Source organism: Ambystoma mexicanum, chromosome 14 (genome assembly GCF_040938575.1).
Source record: "Ambystoma mexicanum isolate Mex_15411 chromosome 14, UKY_AmexF1_1, whole genome shotgun sequence".
NCBI lineage: Eukaryota > Metazoa > Chordata > Amphibia > Caudata > Ambystomatidae > Ambystoma > Ambystoma mexicanum.
In genome coordinates this window covers 15589160-15610109 of record NC_090940.1, presented here as the reverse complement: position 1 = coordinate 15610109, position 20950 = coordinate 15589160, and the positions used below count along the sequence as shown (strand labels likewise).

At 47.0% G+C, this 20950-nt stretch overlaps 1 protein-coding gene across 1 annotated transcript in view; it reads left to right on the top strand.

Annotated features, from left to right (window-relative positions):
* MIPOL1 (mirror-image polydactyly 1) overlaps window positions 1-20950 on the top strand; it is a 1528730-nt gene that overhangs the window by 508799 nt on the left and 998981 nt on the right. Inside the window, exons 3-4 of the mRNA XM_069638413.1 lie at window positions 7924-8146; window positions 17555-17678. Of these exons, the coding sequence (XP_069494514.1) occupies window positions 7924-8146; window positions 17555-17678 (347 nt within the window). The remainder of the gene's footprint in view (window positions 1-7923; window positions 8147-17554; window positions 17679-20950) is intronic.

Below are 20950 nucleotides of genomic sequence, written 5' to 3'. Positions count from 1 at the left end.
TCCATATGATTGACATCGTTGGGGCGGCAGTCGAGTCCTTTTCTGCAGAAAATTGCATCCCAGGTGTGCCCGTTCACTATTTGTTTGAAGTGCAGAGTTTCCAGTAGGACGCTGAGGGAGTTTGCTGTGGTTTTGCTTTCTCTTTCAAACCGGATGTTGAAATCCCCCAGAACAGCTATGTTATCATGGTAAATGGAGAGGTTGGCAATGGCGTTACCAAGCTTTGTTGCTAAATTGGGGTTGTAGGAGGACGGTCTTCAGATGAGGAGGAACAGTAGGTTGGATTGGTTGTTGAGCTTGATGTTGATTAGGAGCAATTTGCAGTCTTCTGTGTCAGTAAGGGGAAGTGGTGTGGCGCAGATGTGGTCTTTGTGTGCCATTGCTATTTCACCTCTTTGGTTTTCTCTGTTGGAATGTATTAGTTGGAAGTTGCTTGGTATAGCTTCGTAGGCAATTGTTTTTAGTTGTCTGATAGCCATGTTTCTGTGAAGTAGAGTGCGCCGGTGCCACCCTCACTTAGGTCATTCATGTCTGTTTTGTGTTGCTGTAGATCTGACGTTGAGTAGGCTGCAGTGAAGTAGAGTGCGCCGGTGCCACCCTCACTTAGGTCATTCATTTCTGTTTTGAGTTTGCCCGTAGATTTGACGTTGATTAGGCGGCAGTGAAGTAGAGTGCGCAGGTGCCATTATCACTTAGGTCATTAATTTCTGTTTTGTGTTTGCCCATAGATCTGACGTTGAGTAGGCTGCAGTGAAGTAGAGCGCGCCAGTGCCACCCTCACTTACGAGGTTATTCATTTCTGTTTTATGTTTGCCCATAGATCTGACGTTGAGTAGACTGCAGGGAAGTGGAGCACGCCGGTGCCACCCTCACTTAGGTCATTCATTTCTGTTTTGTGTTTGCCCATAGATCTGATGTTGAATAGGCTGCAGGGAAGTAGAGTGCGCCGGTGCCGCCCTCACTTAGGTCATTCATTTCTGTTTTGTGTTTTCCCATAGATCTGATGTTGAGTTGGCTGCAGTGTTGAGTTTGTGCTTTTCCTTGTTGTTGCCTATCCTTCCCTGCGTCTCAGGCTGGGTGGTGTTAGTTGGGTTTTCTTTTCCTGAGGTTCTCTCTTGGATGAAGCTGTTGTTTGCTGATAGTGTGGTTGGGGCCTCTCTTTCTTTGTTGAGAAGTTCAATTATATTGAGGGATGGGTTTCTTTGTTCTGGTTCGTAGTAGTGGGTTGCTTGTTTGCAAAGGGGGTCTTGTTTCTAGTCTCTGGTTATGTAAGGGATGTGGATAGTTAGGGAGTCTAGCCTGGCTCTGATTCTTGTAGGGGTCTTTCCAAAAAATGTCTTTGAAGTTGCTGGGTTCTGTGTGTTCTGGTGTGAGGTTTGGTGGCGTGTTGGGGTCCAAGTTTGTTTGGGTCCTTGCTTATGGGTAGTACGTTTTCTGTGGTTGTAGGTGGGAGAGGTAGAGGGAGATGGACTCTGTGTTTGCTCTTTGACTTATCGGTGCTTACATATTGTTTCCCTCAAAACAATCACTGGGAACTGTGTTTTTCCACTGAAAACAAAAATGTATCTTTTACTGCTTCATGTGCATTATGCATAATTCTTTTGCAACAAAACAAATCGCAGACTATACCGAGGTAGCACTTTTTACCTCTCTGCTTTCTTGGACTTGTAGTCCTGAATTTATAATATAAATGTACACTTAGAAAAATGAAAAGAATAAAATAAGGACTTGGTGCACTTCAGTTGCTTGATAGGTGGCAAACTGAGAACTCAAATTGATTTTGCAGTAAACCCTAAGGCATGCACAACCCAAAGTTAAAATAAATCCTTGTTTACATGAAACAAAGGGGAAGGCACATGGGGACATAGGCAGGTTTATATGTATATTAATTTTTAAATCTGCATGCAGGAAAAAGAACTGTGTGGAACGAAGTGTCTCATCACACAGATTACAATGAAGCCCTTGATAAAATGTAAAGTTTGCATATTTACTAATTGGACAGTTAACTAGGGCTTGGAACCGTAACAAAGTGCTGAATATTTCTTTATGGGAATTGGGGATTCCAAATCACAGATGTAACTCTATTTGTTTACTGAACTGTAAAATCAAATTTTGATTTAAACTTTTCTTTGGTTCATTTCTCAAATACAACTTCAACAAACTAGTGTTCAATGGAGAATTATTGGACTACAAATAGCCTATTTAGATCTTCTCTGACAAGTGGCTATCAAAAGTTTTTCACTCCTGTGGCTTAAGGAATCCAAAAATAAACTCCAAAGTGATACTTCTGAAAATACATGGCCCATACAATAAATATTTATGACGGGGAACATATCATATGGCCTATTTCAGTATGGATCATATTGAGGTACGAAAATGCCTGCAAATTTCCGCTAAATGGCAGCACTGCCATTGATTTATATTCTCCATTTAATACAAGGTAGCAAGGTCAGCGCTGACATCTTGTGCACATTTTCAGACATCTTCAGATAAACTCATGAAAAGGGAACATTATTTTGGGTGGCAGAAATTAAATTAAATCGTATTTTACTGAAATCCAAAAAGCCTCACTTTAATGTACCATCCCCTGTCCCTCTCTCTACATCCCCACGCCTGGTGCATAGTGTTTGATCTTTGGAACCATGGCGACTCCTGGATAGATCGTGACCAAGGGATCGAGCCCTGGGTGGATCACTGCCTTTCTTAAAAATCAAGACCATTCCTCAGTCACATTTCAGATCCCTTGGTGCTCCACAGGGTGCAGCTCTGGCAGAGTCTGCAACCACTTATTTGTAATGGGAAGCTGTTTTGCTGGAAATGCATCGGAGGGACAGGGCCTCTGTATCCTTGTCCTTTACTGCTTTTTATCGTGTGTTTTGTCGTGTTTTCCGTGCAGGAGTTCATGTGGGACTCCTGGCAATGCAGCTCTCTCTTTTGGTTTGGTGAATAGACCCATGGGATACCCTTATGGCACCCATGGGTAGGGGTGCAACCCTGAGCCCCTAGTGTATGTTTTTGGGCACCTGTGTGTGACCCACAGAGCAGGGTACGGGCTGGTGGCAGATCCCTGCTGAAATGACTGGTGCACTGAGCGTCCTCCGTTTTGGGATGCCCGGGCCCTCTCATTGGAATCAGTAGATTCCGGATGGAGACAAAATGGCCCCCATGGCCTCTTGCCTTCCATCACCTGTTAATTTGATCTTCCCGAAGTCCCGGGAAGCCCTGCCTCTGTCCCTTCACCCTGACTGGCTGTTGGGTGGAAGTTCTGTATATGATAGTGTAGGGAAGTGCCGACCAGACTGGCTGGAGTCTTCCCAACGACCGTATGTTGTGGGTACGCCTGTGGGTGGGACCTGGGTGAATGGAGTGTGTGACGAATATACATTCTATGTTGTGGCTGTCTAGTATCTGGTGGTTGACACAATGGTTGAGACAGCCCTGCCCGAAACCGGTATGAATGCAGCTTGGAGTGTTGAATGGCTCGGTACTTGTCCCAATACACATAACCTGTTGTGAGTGTCAGGAGAGAAGTGAATGGCCTGAATGCCCCGTGTGCCCGATTGGCTGCCTGCCTGCATGAATGACCGTAGTCGTGATTGGATGCTTGAGTGTGAACCAGCGGAATTAATGGGAGATCCCAGTATATCAGGGGACCTCTCACTGCTAGGAATCGTGTTCAGAAGCTGAAGTCCACTACGACGAGTAACTGGAGTAACTGAAGCTTGATCTTGAAACCCTGCTGGACGAGAAGAATTGCTGTTGCTCTCCTTCACAATCTGAAAGCTGCTGTGCTTCAAGAACTGACCCAGAGAGGACCTGGTAAGGCTCCCTCTTCCCGAGCTACGAGGGACCATCGTGCACAACTGATCTTTGCTTAAGCTCCCCGGTAGACAGACCTTCGACAGGCTGCCGACCCGATACAAGGATTGCTGCGGAACTCCAAGGAGAAGCGCCCAGTCTGTTGTCCGCCACTGTTGACGACCGCCATCGCCAACTGGAGCCGCCATGCTCCCGTTGCCTAAGAACTTTGATTCCAGGATGCTCTCGTCCGCATCGTCGCTGCTGTATCCTGCTGGAGAAGGTCTGACCGTCGACGCGCGGAAGAGCATCCACTGGTGGGTTTCCCGCCACCCAAAGACCACAGAGACGCCGACGACTCGACGCCCTTGCTGGGCCACAGTTCTTCAACTCTTTGCGGTCCAGAACTATCGACACCGAGGTGCCCCGCATGCCTCTTCCAGGCAGGACGTTTACGCTTCCCCCTCAACGAGCACTGCTAGGAACGACGCAGTCACTTCACTGTCGTAGCTCGACCTGTTCTCCGTCGGATGTTCGACGACCCGTGACTCCTGCCTGAAAGGGAGGACACGCAAGAAGGGCCGTCGATTCCCCGACGCGGAACGCTACAGCGCCAAGTTACTTTGGGGTTGCAGAACTATTGGAAAGTCTAGTGTGAACAATATATGGACTGGGCTTGTATCTTTCTTCTACAGGTTGCCCAGGTGGGGAGATCTCCACACGGAACTGTGTCTAGTGGTACGGTGCCAGTATTCTGCCAATTGCTCAACCAGCTTGCTTTCCTTCCTCTCTCTACTGCTGGTTTCCTCTTTATTCTGATCTGTGTGTCATTCTGACCGTATGCACTTTAATGAGATCTAATAACGTTAGTGGTACCACTTTAGAAACTGTATATATTTACCATTGCTGATTTTCGGAGTACAAAGTGAGTTATTGTGATATTGTATATACCTTTTGAACATTAATTATATAAAGATTGTGTTGTAACCGATAGTGTGTGGACATTCCTTTGTGGGTGCTTGGGGACTACACTGTACTTAAGAACCAGCTTGCATCACCTCCTGAGAAGCTAGGCCTTGATTGGTCAACTACTTTACCAATAATAGAGAATCTTGGCTGGGGTCTCTGTGCCTCCCCTCTACCATATAGAGAGCGGAAGTGCAGATGCCCCCTCCGGTCTTTACAGAAGCTTCCCTAATCGACTCCATTCACAGTTACAATTTTAAGTTTGGAGCTTTTTAGATGACTTTCAAAGATCGTACTTGGATTAAGTAGGTAGGACAAGTGATTTATAGGTCCATATGTTTGCAGAATTCCTGGAATAAGCTTGTCCGTCTTTAAAAGTGTTTCCTTTTCATTCCATTCGGAAGGGGTTGCATTGGGGCTCTCCTGGTTACTCTACGTAACCTCTGTCTAGAGAGGCTTGGTATAGAGAAAGCTGCAACCTGGCTCCTGCTTCTTCTGTTAAAGTCCAGGAATACATTAGCCCTGCACTGCTGCTGAGTTTAGAGCTGCACTAAGTTTCTGAACTTGTGGATTGTGCACCTGCCAGTCTTATCGAGCAGGCTCATCATTCCTTAGGAGGAATTTGGAGCTCTAGAGGTGAAGACACTAATTTACAAATAATCGGACAGATCACTCGCCGCTCAGGTTTCGCAAGCAGTAATGGTAATCCCGTTTGGCATTTTTACTGCCATACTCAGGCCCGGCCTTGGGGGGGCAAGCCGGTTGACCACCCGCGGCGCCACGCCCCCTAGGGCGCCATTAGCCCCCTGCCACGCCAGTTCGGGGGAGTCTTTCAAGGGCTCCCCCGTGCTGGCGTAGCGGGAGATGCCAAGGCAGATGGGCTGTTGCTATTAAATGCGCGCACGGCGTGTGCATTCAATGACAATAGGGTGCTCAGCACCCCATTGTCACCAAATGCGCCCCTGCACCGCGGGCACCTTCAACAACAAAAGGCGCCATCAGCCCCCCACCACGACGGCTCGGGGGAGACTTTCAAGGGCTCCCCCGAGCTGGCAAAGTGGCAGAAGGCGTGGCAGGCGCCTCACTGTTATCAAATGCGCCCGCAGCGGTGGAGCACATTCAACAACAGGGCGTTGATGCACCCTATTCATATCATTACCTCCTCGCCGGAGCGAGGACGTTTAAAAAAAAAAAAAAAGAATAATGGAAAAGTGCCGCTTCCTGGCTGCGACCCCGTTCACCAGGGGGTGCATGGGGGAAGTGGGAGTGCCATTTCGCCCAGGGCGCTGCTGCCCCTAAGGCCGGCCCTGGCCATACTCTTCATAAGGCCTATACAGGCAAACTGAAGGCCGTTTAGCGCCCGGGTATGCAGTGTGAATGCTCAAGGTAGCTCTGTGATTGTGCACCTGCTGTCCGGGTAATTCATACACCAGATAAACACATTCTCGAGAAACAAGACCTTTGTACAAGTATATATTTTTCAGTTTATTCTTTTTAAAAACCTTTTACTACATAGTGTATTTTTTACCATCAATATACCAAAATACTGAAGCTAAAAAACCTGAGGACGGAAATGAGGTGGGGTTGGGTAATATAAAATATATGGGGAGTATTGGTGGGTTGCAGGGGGTTCTCACCCGCATGTAATTGCAGTGATGTGCAAAAAAGAAAAGAAAATCGTTCGTTTCGTTTTCGGTATTTCAAATTTGCAGTGATCACATAGATCCTGTTTTTTTGGGTGTCATTTTCAATATCATTTGTAAATACACTGTCCTTGTTTGACACGTGTACCCTCTTTAAATGATTGCTGAACTACTTTCTGCAGTGGTCACTATCACTCAAGACCCCCGAGAGGTGTGTCCGTACAGTTGAGCAATTCTGCTCCTCCTACACCTCAAGCTGCTGGAGGCTGGGACAGGAAATGCTGCAGGCCATCTAGTAATGGGCAGTGAGCAGTGCTGTGTGTGCTGTGCTGTGCTGTGCAGTGAGCAGCACAGATGTGATGGGTATGCAGGGCTGGGGTACGAGAGAGTGGAAGGTTGCAAAGACATCTAAAATGAGTGGCTCTGGGGTGTAGTGATGGGGCAGATGGGAGTAGGTGTAGAGGGTTTGGTTGTATTTGGTGAGGAATGGGGAGAGGGTCAAGAGGGAGATTGAGCATTTGGGTGGACAACGTCTACACTTTGTAGAAGTGAGAGCTCATTCTCTTGCAGGAGGTTTCCATGGTTGATGATGGGTTTGGTGGCTTGAGGTGGCTTTAGGGAGGAGAAAGAGGAGTATCGGAAGGAAGTATTAAAGGGCGCTGTTGGAGGATAGGGACACTGCTCCGGGGCGTCTTGGGCAGCGTAAGGAAGGGTGGTAACTGCATGACACTGTTTCCCACTAGGAGATGGTGAGGGGGACAATATGAGAAACGGAAGAAAGAAACCTGGAACACAGACCTCAGGGTGAGGCTTTAATGCTGGATCACAGTCCTTGGCCTCAGTTTCTAGACATTGGGTCTAGTGCTGGATGCCCCCAAGACCCCCATTTACCAGTTTCCTCCCTTGTGAGTCCTGCGGTGGTCTCTGTGCCCTTAAAGAGGGGCGCTGAGACGGGCACCAATCACCACTCCTCTGCGGCATGTGGACCAGGTGAGCAGAATCGCTCTGTCACAAGACTTTGCTGCACTTTGCGTCAGTGTCTCCGTCTACAGTCTTTTGTGGTGGGGTTGTATTATTGTGTTGATTTGTCCATCCCCGACACCCATTTGTCACCATTTCTTAAATTATTCTTTGTTATTTAAAGTTTGCTTTATCGGCCTCTCTGCTCTTGCTGGTCACCCTTTTATTCATTATTTTTAAATTTGTAAACATTTTTAAAATGCTGATTTTACCAAATATGGATGAGGACCACTTTGCAAAATACTCATAAAGGAACACATTAATGCAGGAACATTATTCAACAATAAGCATTAAAACGTAGAATAAATGCTTGTTAAAAAAAAATTGAATACAAAAAAGTATTTAAAATTGATGGTTAAACAAATCCCTAATCTACTCCTGTGGGCATTAGAATCAAAGACTTAACGTAGCCAGCAGCCGATATATCTCTATGCGTCCTTCTGTATCCAAGGTTTGTGACTCGTCTGATCTTTTGACTCCAATTCTTTGCTTTTAGAGCCACCATCTGATGTCGTGGTTCTGGAGACATCCCAGGAAGAGAATGGCCTGCCTGCCATCCACAGTGGCCTTCAAAGGGCCCCCCATCTGAAGCCAGAGAACCAGGAATTGCCACTGATGGATGCTGCACGGGTCCCACCAGCACCAGTCCCCAACCCACGCACCCTGTATGCATTGAGTAGCAGGATGGAGGACCCAGCAGGAAGTTCAGAAGCACTGAGGTAAGTCTCTGCCACCAACAGCAGTGTCCTGGGGTGAGAAGTTAGCAGAAGTACTATTGGTCTTATTCAGAAACCCCTGGAGACGGCTGAGCTACCAGAGGATTGGAGGATTATCTTGGAAACTTGAGTCTGACCCTAGGTTTGAGAAGCAATTGTGGGCACAAGTACCTTCATTATATCATAGAGCCACAGGTGCAGTGCATTTAGGAGTGACCTATACAATGTAGCGTAGCAGGAAATAACTAACATGAATATACCAGTGCTGGAAAGTGGTGTGTGGCTGGAACATAGCCGTGGGTTGTAACGGGTGGTCACCAGGAGGAATACGGCCGGTGTGGTTTCAGGATTTGTCTCTTTAGGAGTGTGATGAATGTCCAGCTTGAATATGATGGCCTTGGCTTCTTTTCTGAATTTCACGAGGGTGGGGCAAGTCTGAAGTTGATGGGTAGGAGATTCCACAGTTTGGAGGCCTAGATTGAGAATATTTTTCCTGCATCTTTTTTTCATTTCTGCAGCTCTCATCTGGCCAGGTCCTGATGTCTGATGGTGGTGGACTAACCACCAGAGATGGTGACTCTGCCATGTAGGATGGAGTGTGCTTGGCCATAGCTTTGAATATGTCGCAGCTGGCTTTGAAGGTGATGCATGCTGGTAGAAAACCAAAGTGAAGTTCGAGGAGTATGGGTGTTTTGAAGCTGCATTAGTGATTCACTTGAGGTGAGCAGCAGTGTTGAGGACACATTTCAAAGGGCCATGGTGGTAGCGGGTAGGCTGGGTGTAGGGTGTTTCCTCTGTCCAGGTGAGCTATGACCAGGCTCTAACAGTGGATCTGAAGCTGATGTTTGGCTGTAAGGGCTGGACTTTTCACAGAAGGGATGGTCTGTATCATGCTATCTGAGGTTTCTTCTCTGTGTGGATTTTGATGGAGTGATAGCTACCAATGTGGAGCCCCAGAGACTTGATACAGAGTGTCAGTGTCCTGGTTAATGTGACCTGTCTGAACCTTGTGCAGCCCCTCTAGCTTGTCCAGCACCATTGTGGGATTTTCCCACTTTGAGCAACAACCTTTAAATCCTCTCCCAGGACTTGTAAGCAGGTAGTCCCTCTTGCACAGTCAGTGTGAGAAACCAGAGGGTGTCTCATCCGCTAGTCCCCGGGATCTATCTCTCTCAGGTGGCCAGGGCATGGCCATCGTCGGTGAGTTGGCAAAGTGACCTGAAAGTAGCAACAATATATATATCGCAAGTGGAGGCTTGGTGCGTGTGAATGAAACGTGAGGAAAGGCAGACCTATCAATGAACTTTGAAATAAAAGGCAGCTGCGAAGACAGGGATACTAAGTAACGGGGTGGTCCTGTGAAAGGAAGAATCCCACTCGAAAGTCTCTGTGAAAAGTGAATTGTTTAAAGCGATAAAGCGTATGAACAGTGAACGTTGAACTGTGAATCTTTAGTCAAAGTAGCCCTGCTGTGGTCTACGAAGAAAACCACACATATTTGAAAGTCTTTGACATCCACAGGGGGTCTGAGCCTAAAAGAGGAAGACCCAAAGTGAGCTAAATTTGGGTAAGAGAGCCCTCTTGCTTGTTTGTGTTGAACTTTGTTTTGAGAGGTCCAAGCCCGGCAGAGGAGGACCTACAAGAACTGTGTGGTGCAAGGTCTGAGCTGGAGAGTGGGGAACCTTTGTGAATTGTTTTGATGAAACATTATTTTTGCAGTCAAAGTGTAAGGGAGGTATGGTATCAAACAGTGAAGGCACACAAGTGAACTCCGTTCAAGGGTGTTTATTGACCTTCAATGGGTTGGTTGATTGAACACCCATCTAAACCTAAATGTAAGAATGGGCGCAAGCTACGACCATCAAATAACCCAGTCCTAGTCCAGTCTGTCAAAATAAAAGGGCCTATACCAATAAACCCATTGCCAATCCTTACTTCTAAATACAAAAGGATGCGGAACAATGCTGTATGCAAAAGAAAAGTGTTCAAGAAATATGTCAGGACGGTTGAGCAGTTGGCTTCCCTTCCCCACGTTTTCAGCGTGGGACAAGGCTGTATGTTTGCGCTTCGCATACACTCTGGCTTCTCGGCTACGAGGACACAGTTCAAAGCACTGACATCAGGGCTTTCTGTTAAATCCTCTTTTGTGATGACAATCTCTTACTGCAGAGGGTCTGTTATAACAAAACAAATCTCAACGTTCCATTCCTATCAAGATTTTCAAATGCACAAGTTCTCACTTTCAATGTTCACCATGGGTCTCCCTTCTTAAAGCACCTTTTGTCATAATCTTCAAACTTGGTGTCCCTCAGTCAGGCTCGGACCATGGATCTCCTCCCCCGTTCAGGCTCGGATCATCAGTATCAAAATTGAAGATGTTCGAATGTGCGATGGGTTTTGCTTAAACCATTGCAGGACCACTTTGATTCACTTCACACAATTGTTTTCATCAATCTACTTTCAGTTCCCTTGGTGGGATACCTTACCGAAACCTTCGATTGAACACCTTCACGGTGCCAGATCACTTTGCCAACGGTATTGTATCTTTCCTTCTCAAGTTCAAACATTCATCACACGCGTTTAGCAATGTTCGTTCCAGCGCTCGCTATACAATGTGGCTGCTTGCATCCTTGACTTCAACACAGACTGGTCTTGCATCGGTCTCCCCAACTCACCGGCTGTCTTGATCTCTCTAATGCTTCGTTGTTCTTGGAGCCAAGGACAATACCCCAGTGTTTGCTGCTCCTCCCCACCTTAGTTGGTTACGTGGGAGGACCTTCAATATCTCCGACACAATGCAGAAGTCTTCAGTCTGGTTTCTTGGCCTTATGCTTTCTGCTTCAAAGGTTTCTGGAAAGTAACGGTTTCTTGCCAAAAAGGTCAAGGGTATTTCCCTCCTTGCAAAACCTTCTTGGTTTCCCATCTTGCTCCCCTCGTTGAGCTGCCAACTGGAAACTGCTGTTCCTTGGTGTGCTTTGCCTCGCTCAGTTTGTGCCATCATGCTCTGCCTTTTATCAGTGTTGGGAAGTTTAATGGAAGTCAGGTGTGAGTGATTGTCAGTAATTGCCTGACTTCGCCTGTCCACAGTAGCGTGACATGTCGGGTACACTGCTCAGGTGTGAGTCTGTTTTCTCCGAGAGCGGGCTGTCTGTGTGAAAGTGTTTGTGACGGGAAAGCGGGGGGGGGGTAAAGATCAAGTAACCTACCTGGTAAGATGGGGAAAAGATGTTACAGGGAAGGGGATACTGCATCTCGCCATCAGGTGTTCCCCTCCCGAAAACCCCTCACCCAGGTGATCCTCCCGCACTGGTCTACCCCCACGGTTTGGATCCAACAGCGATGGCCATGCCCTGTCCACCTGAGAGAGAGATCCCCTGAGACTAGCGGGTGAGACACCTTGTGGTTTCTCACAAAAGAAAAAAGACTTAAACATGGAAAGCCAGATGGGCCTCGATCCATGTGTTGAACTGTTTAATGTGTTAGAAGCTGAGCCAGAGTGTTTCATCCTGCCTACATGGACAGCCTTACTCTGTAGTTCTAACATGGGGAGGAGAGCTGGTTCAACCACATTTATTCATTTGAACACAGTACAGTTTTTTCCTTTTGCATACATTTATCCTTTTAACACTTTTTGGTACAAGAGATAGGGCAGGCATCAGGTTTTGTTAACATATGCCATTTTGATTTGACAGACTCCGCTTGGACTGCATTATTTATTATTTAATTGTCGAGACTACTCCCATCTTAGTTATAGGGCAACGTAGGAGTTTCTCCAACCCCAACAATTTGAGTAAAGATTTTACAAATTGTACACATTGTGTCAGTGTCATACTTGTCATACTTGTGATACCATGCATCCCCAACATATGATGTCAGGAGTGGGATGCAAATCAATTGAGACAAATTGGGGAACCCTACAATTCCAGAAACGTAGTCACAGAGCCTCAGAACCCTTTACTGCCACAAAAGAATCCATCGGCTTTGATATTTGTGCAACAGAGAAGCCACTATCCCTCTTGGGAAAAGAAGTATGATTCCCACGGACTTAGTCCTAATACCCCATGTGGGTTGTTATATAGGATTGGCCCCAGAATCTGGCCTGGAAGTTTGGTCTAGTTGTCCTAGTAGGCGTCATAGACCCAGACATTTGTGGCAGACATAAAGGTTCTCCTATAGAGCCATCGCAAAACTCCATTTGAAATACACTGTGGGGACAAAATTGCACAGGGAATTCTTAAGAAGGCTCGATTTCCCTGCTTTAAGGAAGAAAGTTAACCAGCGGAAACTGAGAGAGGTAGCTTAGGTTTTGGAGAGGCTGATCGAAATGCCTATCACTAAGGCAAAGAGGGAAGAGGAACCTCCCATCCTTCCCGATCTAGCCTTCGCCCAGCGAAATGATCCTGCACTCGCAGCGGCTTTCTTACAAGTAATTCCTGAGGAAGAAGGACAAGAAAAGCAGAGCCCCTTTTTCTTACTGAAACAGGGATTACTATATAGAAAGGAAACCTCCAGAGAAGGCCTTAGTAAAACTCAGTAATACCCAACACCCATCACAAGATCGTGTTAGAGATTGCACATGCCCATTTGACAGAGGGCAATTTAGGACAATCTAAAACCCAAGCTCACATCAGTGTGAAATTCTACTAGGCAGGTATCCATGCTGACATAAAGAACTTCATTCAGACATGTGAAATATGTCAGAAAACCAGCGCACATGTTTCCTCACCTGCCCTTCTAAACCCCTTACCGATAATAGAAGTCCCTTTCTCCCGAATTGGGATGGATATCATTGGACCGTTGGAAACCTCTAGACTGGGTAATAAATATGTGCTCGTAATCGTTCATTACACTACCCGTTACCCAGAGGCTTTCCCATGTGGAACAATACAACCCAGCACATTTTAAAACACCTACTACCATTCTTTTCTACAGTTGGTTTCCCGAAGGAAATTCTAACCGCTCAGGGATCCAATTTCATGAGTAAACGTATGGGTGAAGTCATGGAATTACCACACATTACCACCTTAAGAACCTCAGTTTACCACCCCCAAACGGATGGATTGGAAAGAGATTTGACAAAACCCTTAAGATGATTTTGAGAAAATTGGTAGATGAGGATGGGAAGGACTGGGGTCGCATGATCCCATGGGCCCTATTTGCAGTAAGAAAGACCCCTCCGGTATCCACAGGATTCTCTCCTTTTGAGTTACTTTATGATAGAGAACCAAGAGATGTCTTTGACATGCTCCGGGAGACCTGGGAAGAGAGAGAAGCAGCATCTATGCCCCTCTCACAGAGAGCTACCCAATTGCGACAGAATATGCAACCCGTCTGGAGTCTAGTCCACACTCACATGGAGAAAGCTCAAGCCCAACAGAAGTCCACCCATGACAAGAAGATGAATTTAAGATCTTTTTTCAGGAGGACATAAGGTATTAGTCCTCTTGCCTACCTCTGAAAATAGAATAGTCTCAAAGTGGCATGGGCTATATGAGGTTCTAGAGCAAACAGGAACCGTACATATAAAATAGCCCAACCTGATAGGAAACAAAAGACCCACCTTTACCACGTAAATCTCATAAAGGAGTGGAAAGAAAATCCTTCCGCTACCACTTCCTCCATATTGTCTTGTTTGTTATCAGAGGAGATAGACTACTCTAAGCTTATTCGTCAAGAACTATCTAGACAGAAACAAGAAGATTTGAACAACCTTATTATGGCATTTTCCGATGTATTCTGCGAGAAATCAGGGAGAGTACATGGTACTTATCATTATATAGGAACTCAAAGGGGAAAAGTGGTCCATTTAAAACCATATAGACTCCCAGAAGCATGAAAATAAATAGTGGTTGAGGAAGTGAAAGAAATGACGAAGGCCAACATTATCAAGCCCTCTTCAAGTCCATGGTCCTCCCCTATTGTGTTGCTAGCTAAACCTGATCATTCTTGGAGGTGAATGCCATCTCCGCCGTTCGATGCCTATCCTATGCCACGCATCGATGAGTTAATAGATGAACTTGTAAGTGCCACATTCATAACACCCTAGATTTAACCAAGGGATATTGGCAGGTTCCAATATATGGACCTGATAAGGAAAAGACAGCTTTCACGACACCCGTGCCTATTTCTGTTCAAAGTCCTGACTCTGCTTTTATAGCCAGGCTCATCCTCTTCCTGTTGGCTTCTTATTGGTGGAAAGCCCTGCTTACAGGATTGGATATGTAAGGACGGTATGGTGTCAACAGTAGTCACAGACACAATAGATTCAAGTTTCAAAAACCTTTATTTTGTATTTTAGTAAGCATGGGAGAATTCCTAACTGGCCCCAACTCTAGAATGGGAGTAGTCTCTACCATTAAACAAATAACAAACCAGTTCATGTCAGTCTAGTCAAAATAAAAAGGCCTATACTAAAAAAACTAATCTTGTCCTCCTCCTCAAATGACAAATGTGTAAAGGGGATATAAAAAGGAAAAAATATTGTCTTAAAAGAAATGTCAGAATGGCTTGGGTAACAACTCCCTTCCCCACGTTCAGCAGCACGGGGTCTCGAGAGTTTCTTAAAAGGATAGGTGGATGGTACAGTTCCATCAGTCTTGCACACTTTGGCTGACTGGCACAATTTTACAGTTCAGGCTTGGGCTACAAGCTTTTGACAGTTCAATAAGTTCTTGCCACAAATAAATAGTTCTAGTCTTGACTTTCACTTTACCACAGTTCAACACAGTCTTCTCTCTGCCAGGCTTGAGCGTGTCTTTCGTTTAACACTTAACTTTACCACAGTTTAATGGAGGCTTCCCTCCGCCTGTCTTTCCTTTCATAAATGTTTGAAATTTAATTTCCCACATGGGTCTCCTTCCGCTGGGCTCAAACCCTCTTTTCACTTTGTGGGGGTTCCCTTCCCCACGTTTTGCTTTATCAGTCTTTTTACTGTCGAAGACTTTCAAAACTGCAAGAATTTTAAGTAGACCTTTGCATGACCACTTCGACCTCTTTTTAAACAATTTATCAATCAGCATCTTGCAACACCAATGCTTCTTGGAACTTGTGGTTTGCCCTCTTGGTGTACTCAGAGTTCATATATTTTGCTTTTCACTTAATCAACACTTGTTTGCGATCGTGGTTACTTTCTTGCCTTTGTTTCCCGCTTCATCATAACTTCAAACATTTCACAGAGACCTTTGAATGTTCAATGCTGCCACGCAGGACCACCCTGTTACTTTGTCTCCTTTAACACAATTCAGCAATTGCCTTTTCCAATACACGTTTTATCGGCACACGCGCCACCTTCAACTCTTGTTAATTACTTAACACAAACGGGACTTTTGTTGCCTTTGATAACTCACTGGTTGTGTTAATTGGGTTTCTTTCTTCAATGCCTTTCATGTAGCAGTGAAGGCCGTTCCGATGCCTCCTCTGCTCCTCCCCAACTCTGTTGTTCACTCGGGAGGGTAGTGGGGGCGCTGCATAGTACTTTGAAGGTTTCTCCTTTCTGCCCACTCGGTTTCAGTATTGGAACGCTTACAGCTTTCTGAAAGTGTGGAATTCTCGCCTGGCTCTCTCTCGTTCTCCACAAGTGCCGATCAGCCCCTTTGCCTTCCAACTTCGATAGCCTGTTTCGCATCACCCCCGGAAGAGCTGCTCCTTCTCATACCCAGCCTCGCTTCCAGTGTGCCTGTGCGCGCCACCTTTTATCCTGACTGGGAGTGTTAACAAGTGGCAGGTGTGTGTAGTTAGGATTAGGTTCCTGACTCTGCATGGTCTCATTAAAGGGACAGAGCCATTGCAATTCATGAGAGGTAATCTTCTTGGCCTCATTCCTTATCTTTCTCGGCTCAGTAGTGTTGGCAGTGTGAAGTGGGGAGGAATTATGGGAGGTGCAGTTTCCCATAAAATAGGTAGGGATGGGGTTAGATGGGTTGTTGAAAAAGGGGGATACCATGTCCCCATCAGGTAGTTCTCGCCCACTCCCAGAGGACCCCTTGCCCACGTGATCCTCCCTCTCTTGTCCCTCCCCAGATTTGGGATCCAAAAGCGATGGCTTTTCCCTGGCCACCTGAGTACGGGAGCCCGGGGACTAGGCTGTGAAACACCCTCTGTTTTTTCACAGCTGGCAGGGTGTTTCCACTCTGGTCCTACTACGTTAGACTCTCGCTCTCAGTTGGACTTCTATTGTTTTAATCATGATTTCACTTTCTTTATTTACTTTTGTGTATTCCTGTTTTGTAGTGCACTCCTTTTCAATATTATTTGTCAGCACAGGCATGTTAAACTGGGGATGCCCTGTTGTTCCTCCATGTGTTGTGAGCTGCACCACAGCTGCCGCCGTCCTGCTCCAGGCGGTAGAGCTGCTACCGCCGCCTGGCAGTCTCGGGTAAATCTCTTGTAGGGATCGTGGCACCGCGATTCACCACAGGAGCGAGGTATGTTTTTCTGGGGATCAAGGCAGGTTTTTCTGGGAGGCGTGGTAGGTTTTTCTCGGGAGCAAGGCAACCTGGCAAGCAGGTGAAGAGGGCAGAGTGGCGCCTTGGAACACTAGAGTGAGCAGGTCCTAATATTGCAGATGCCCGAGATGACCCCAAGTATCACCTGACACCCTCCAAGGCCCCACTGTGATTCTTCAGTCTACAACATAATTGCATAAGGGGGCATAGTCTTGGCACACAATGCATCAGGATTCCGCATCGCGCCTCGTCCAAGCTCGATAGCACAAAGCAACCTGACAAAATGCGGACAAATCCCTAATGCCACCCCCTTCCTGCAAACATTTCTTTAACTAGTTTTTCATTTCTGCATTTGTAAGTCGGGCTCTTTGTTAATATTACTTACTAAGACTGTTTACAGCTATTGGGGAGGGTGGAGGGGTCGGGCTGGAAATCTTGCCTTCCCATCCCTTTTTGTCCCCCTTTCCTCCCATCTTCCACTATTTTCCCCAGAATAAACTGTTCCTCCCATACACCACCTTTTTTTGCCTCCCTAGCGCTTTGGATCCCCTTGACCTTTGTATGTAGCACTGAACAAAGACATGAAAGTAAGTACTGCAAGCTGATAGTCGCCATTGATGATGGGTCAAATTGTGACATGAGGGGCTCCCGAATGAAGTGTGGGCGATTGATCTGTTTACAGCTGTCTTTTTGGTGGAGGGCTGGTTTTCCAGGTCTGGGTCTCGCCAGCTAATGTATGCTGTCCAAGTAGGATAGTAATTCATATGCTTGGAGCCAGGGCTGGTGGCAGGTGTCTAGTTTGGCTGAATTGGACTTCACAGCGAGTAGCTTCTTGCAAGAACACAAGGAGTGTTGTGGGAGTACCCCTTTACATCACATTACTGTGCCTTGGAATTCTCAATTCAGTGATAAACCAGGAAGTACACCTTGCACTTGCCTTTGTGACTTTCCCTTTCTCTTTCAACAGTGTCACCGAGAGGCCGAGGGCACGATTGCTGTCTGATTCGTTGTCATCTTCCCCCCAAGCGAAGGCCGTCAATGTGGACCTCCTCCTCAGGGAGCTGGACATTCTGCGTGAGGCTAACATTAAGGTATAATCGTAATGCCCAGAGTACAGTGCAGTGCCCATCCAACTAAATGCAATCCTCGCTACAGTGATCCCCCAGCAGTATGAGAAACATGTTCTCGTGGCTACATTACCCACAGCCTGGCTACAGCACTGCAATCCTTGCTACAGTGATCCCCCAGCATGAGAAACATGTTCTCGTGGCTACATTACCCACAGCCTGGCTACAGCACTGCAATCCTTGCTACAGTGATCCCCCAGCATGAGAAACATGTTCTCGTGGCTACATTACCCACAGCCTGACTACAGCACTGCAATCCTTGCTACAGTGATCCCCCCAGCAGCATGAGAAACATGTTCTCATGGCTACATTACCCATAGCCTGGCTACAGCACTGCAATCCCCACTACAGTGATCCCCCAGCATGAGAAACATGTTCTTGTGGCTACATTACCGACAGCCCAGCTACAGCACTGAAATCCTTGCTACAGTGATCCCCCAGCATGAGAAACATGTTCTCATGGCTGCCTTTCTGTGAGAAACCGGAGGGTGTTTTCACTCCTACTCCCCTTGGATCCTCTGTGCAGGTGGCCAGGGAAATGTAATTGCTTTTGGATCCTGACCCTGGGGGCAGAGAAGCGAGAGGATCACCTGGTTGGAGGGTCCTTGAGGATTGGGAGTGGGGTGCCCTTGGGCGAGACCTTAATCCCTTACACCTCTGTCCGTGGCACTCCTAGCACTTACCCCCCTCCACCATCCCTTCTCTCTCTCTGCACTTGCAAGTTCTGAATGCTCACAGGGCCTAGTAGGCCCGCCTCTCTCTTTCATTGTTCTATTTGCCTTTCATTCCCATGTTCACTCCCCGTTGCTCTGTGGGTGCTTTGAAACATAATTTTCTTGATGTATAAGTGCCTTACAAATGCACAATAAATAAAATTGTATCCTTGTTTCCATTTTGATAACCAACCTAACCATCCCCCGACCTTTATGGGTTATTGTAAGTCAACTCCCCACATTTTCCCTCTTGTGACACTTGACAGTACTGAGACGAGGAAGAGGCAGCTGAGAGTAATGAACACTATACCATTCCCCCACTTTGTTACTGGGACGAAGAAGATGCCTGCAATGTGTTGTGACGGTCAGACATGTCCCCTTAATCATTGTCAGTCAAGTGCAATTGAGAAAGCGCACCTGTAACATGTTAGAGGGTTGCAGGTCTATACAAGAAGGATGGAAAAGCAACACATAGAGGCACAGCAGGAGGAGCAGCAGGGAACCTTGTTGGAAGAGAGGTGAGCAGCAGGAGGGAACGGCTGTGGGACGATCCACTGTATGCAGCATACCGAGATGCTGGGGACTGCAAGGAGAAGTGGTCTTAGAAAGCGTGGCATGGGAGCTGGGGCTCTGTGGAGCGCACTGCCGGCAGAGAAGGGAGCCGTGTGGAGAGGCTGCCTCTTTTCCTTTAATACGAAGTGCTCATTCCCCTGTAAGCCGGCACAGAAGGGTCTAAGGGGCAGGAGTTGGACCCCTAGCAGCAGAGGCTGCAGTTTGTGTGTTCTGCGCTGCTGGGAGAACTAATACAGAGACCGGTGAGTTTCTACCAGATGAAAACCCTGTGCGCAAATGATTGAACATTGCCATTGTTGCAGAATGCTTTGTGGTCACGTGTCTTACGAAGAACGTTTTTGAAAGTCTGAGTGTTGGGCATTTCAATTAAAGTGAAACAAACAAATATTAAACAGGGGGCTGAATGAAAGTGAACGTTAATCCAAAGCAAGACATTGCCCACAACCTGGCTACAGCACTGCAATCCTCGCTACCATGATCCCGCAGCATGAGAAACATATTCTCGTGGCTACATTACCCACAGCCTGGATACAGCACTGCAATCCTTGCTACAGTGATCCAAACATGAGAAACCTGTTTGTGTGGCTACATTGCCCACAGCCTGGCTACGGCACTGCAATCCTCACTACAGTGATCCCAGCAGCATGAGAAACATGTTCTCGTGGCTACATTACCCACAGCCTGGATACAGCACTGCAATCCTTGCTACAGTGATCCAAACATGAGAAACCTGTTTGTGTGGCTACATTGCCCACAGCCTGGCTACAGCACTGCAATCCTTGCTACAGTGATCCCAACATGAGAAACACGTTCTCTTGGCTACATTACCACAACCTGGCTACAGCTCTGCAATCCCCACTACAGTGATCCGAACATGAGAAACGTGTTCTTGAGGCTGCATTGCCCACAGCCTGGCTACAGCACTGCGATCATTGCTACTGTGATCCCCCCAGCATAAGAGACACATCTTGTGACTACATTGGTCACATCCTGAGTGCGGTACACCCATCTTGGGTACAGTACTCCCACCATGGATGTAGTGCCCCATTCCTCGCTATGGTGCTACCAACATGAGAAACCTGTTCTTATGGCTACTTTGGCCACATCCTGGGTACAGTTCTCCTGTCTTGGGTGCAGTTCTCCCACCCCGGGTACAGTGCTCCTGTCTTGGATGCAGTGCTCCCACCCTGGGTACAGTGCTCCTTCTTTGGTACAGTACCTGCATCTTTGGTGTATTGACCCCATCTTGAGTACACTTCCGCCAGGCCTTGGTGCCGTTGCTGCACTTTGCTGGTACCACGCTCTCATAGATGAGGTTATCCATGTACTGCTCTCATCATGGCAGCAGGGATCCCACACAGAGTGCAGTGCTTACACCCTGGGTACAAAGCTGCTATTCTGGGTGTTCCTATCATGGGTGCAGTACTCTCATTGTATGTGCTGTCTCCTCACCATGGTGCAGCATTTCTATATTGTGTACAGTGTTTCCATGTAAATACATGGCTCCTATTCTGGATGCAGTACTCTCCTTGTAGGTGCAGACACCCCCTACACCCCTATGACGCCACAGTGCAGTGCTCCTATCCTGGACTGTGTTCTTGTTCTCAGTATGGTAGAGTGCAGTGCTCCTACCCTGGACTGTAGTCCTGTTCTCTGTACTATCCTGGACTGTTTCTGTTCTCTGTACAGTAGAGTGCATTGCTCCTACCCTGCACGGTGGTCCTGTTCTCTGTACTATCCTGGACTGTGTTCCTGTTCTCTGTGAAGTAGAGTGCAGTGCTCCTACCCTGGACTGTGTTCCTGTTCTCTGTACGGTAGAGTGCAGTGCTCCTACCCTGGACTGTGCTCCTGTTCTCTGTACGGTAGTGTGCAGTGCTGTGTTCCTGTTCTCTGTACCGTAGAGTGCAGTGCTCCCACCCTGGACTGTGTTCCTGTTCTCTGTACGGTGCT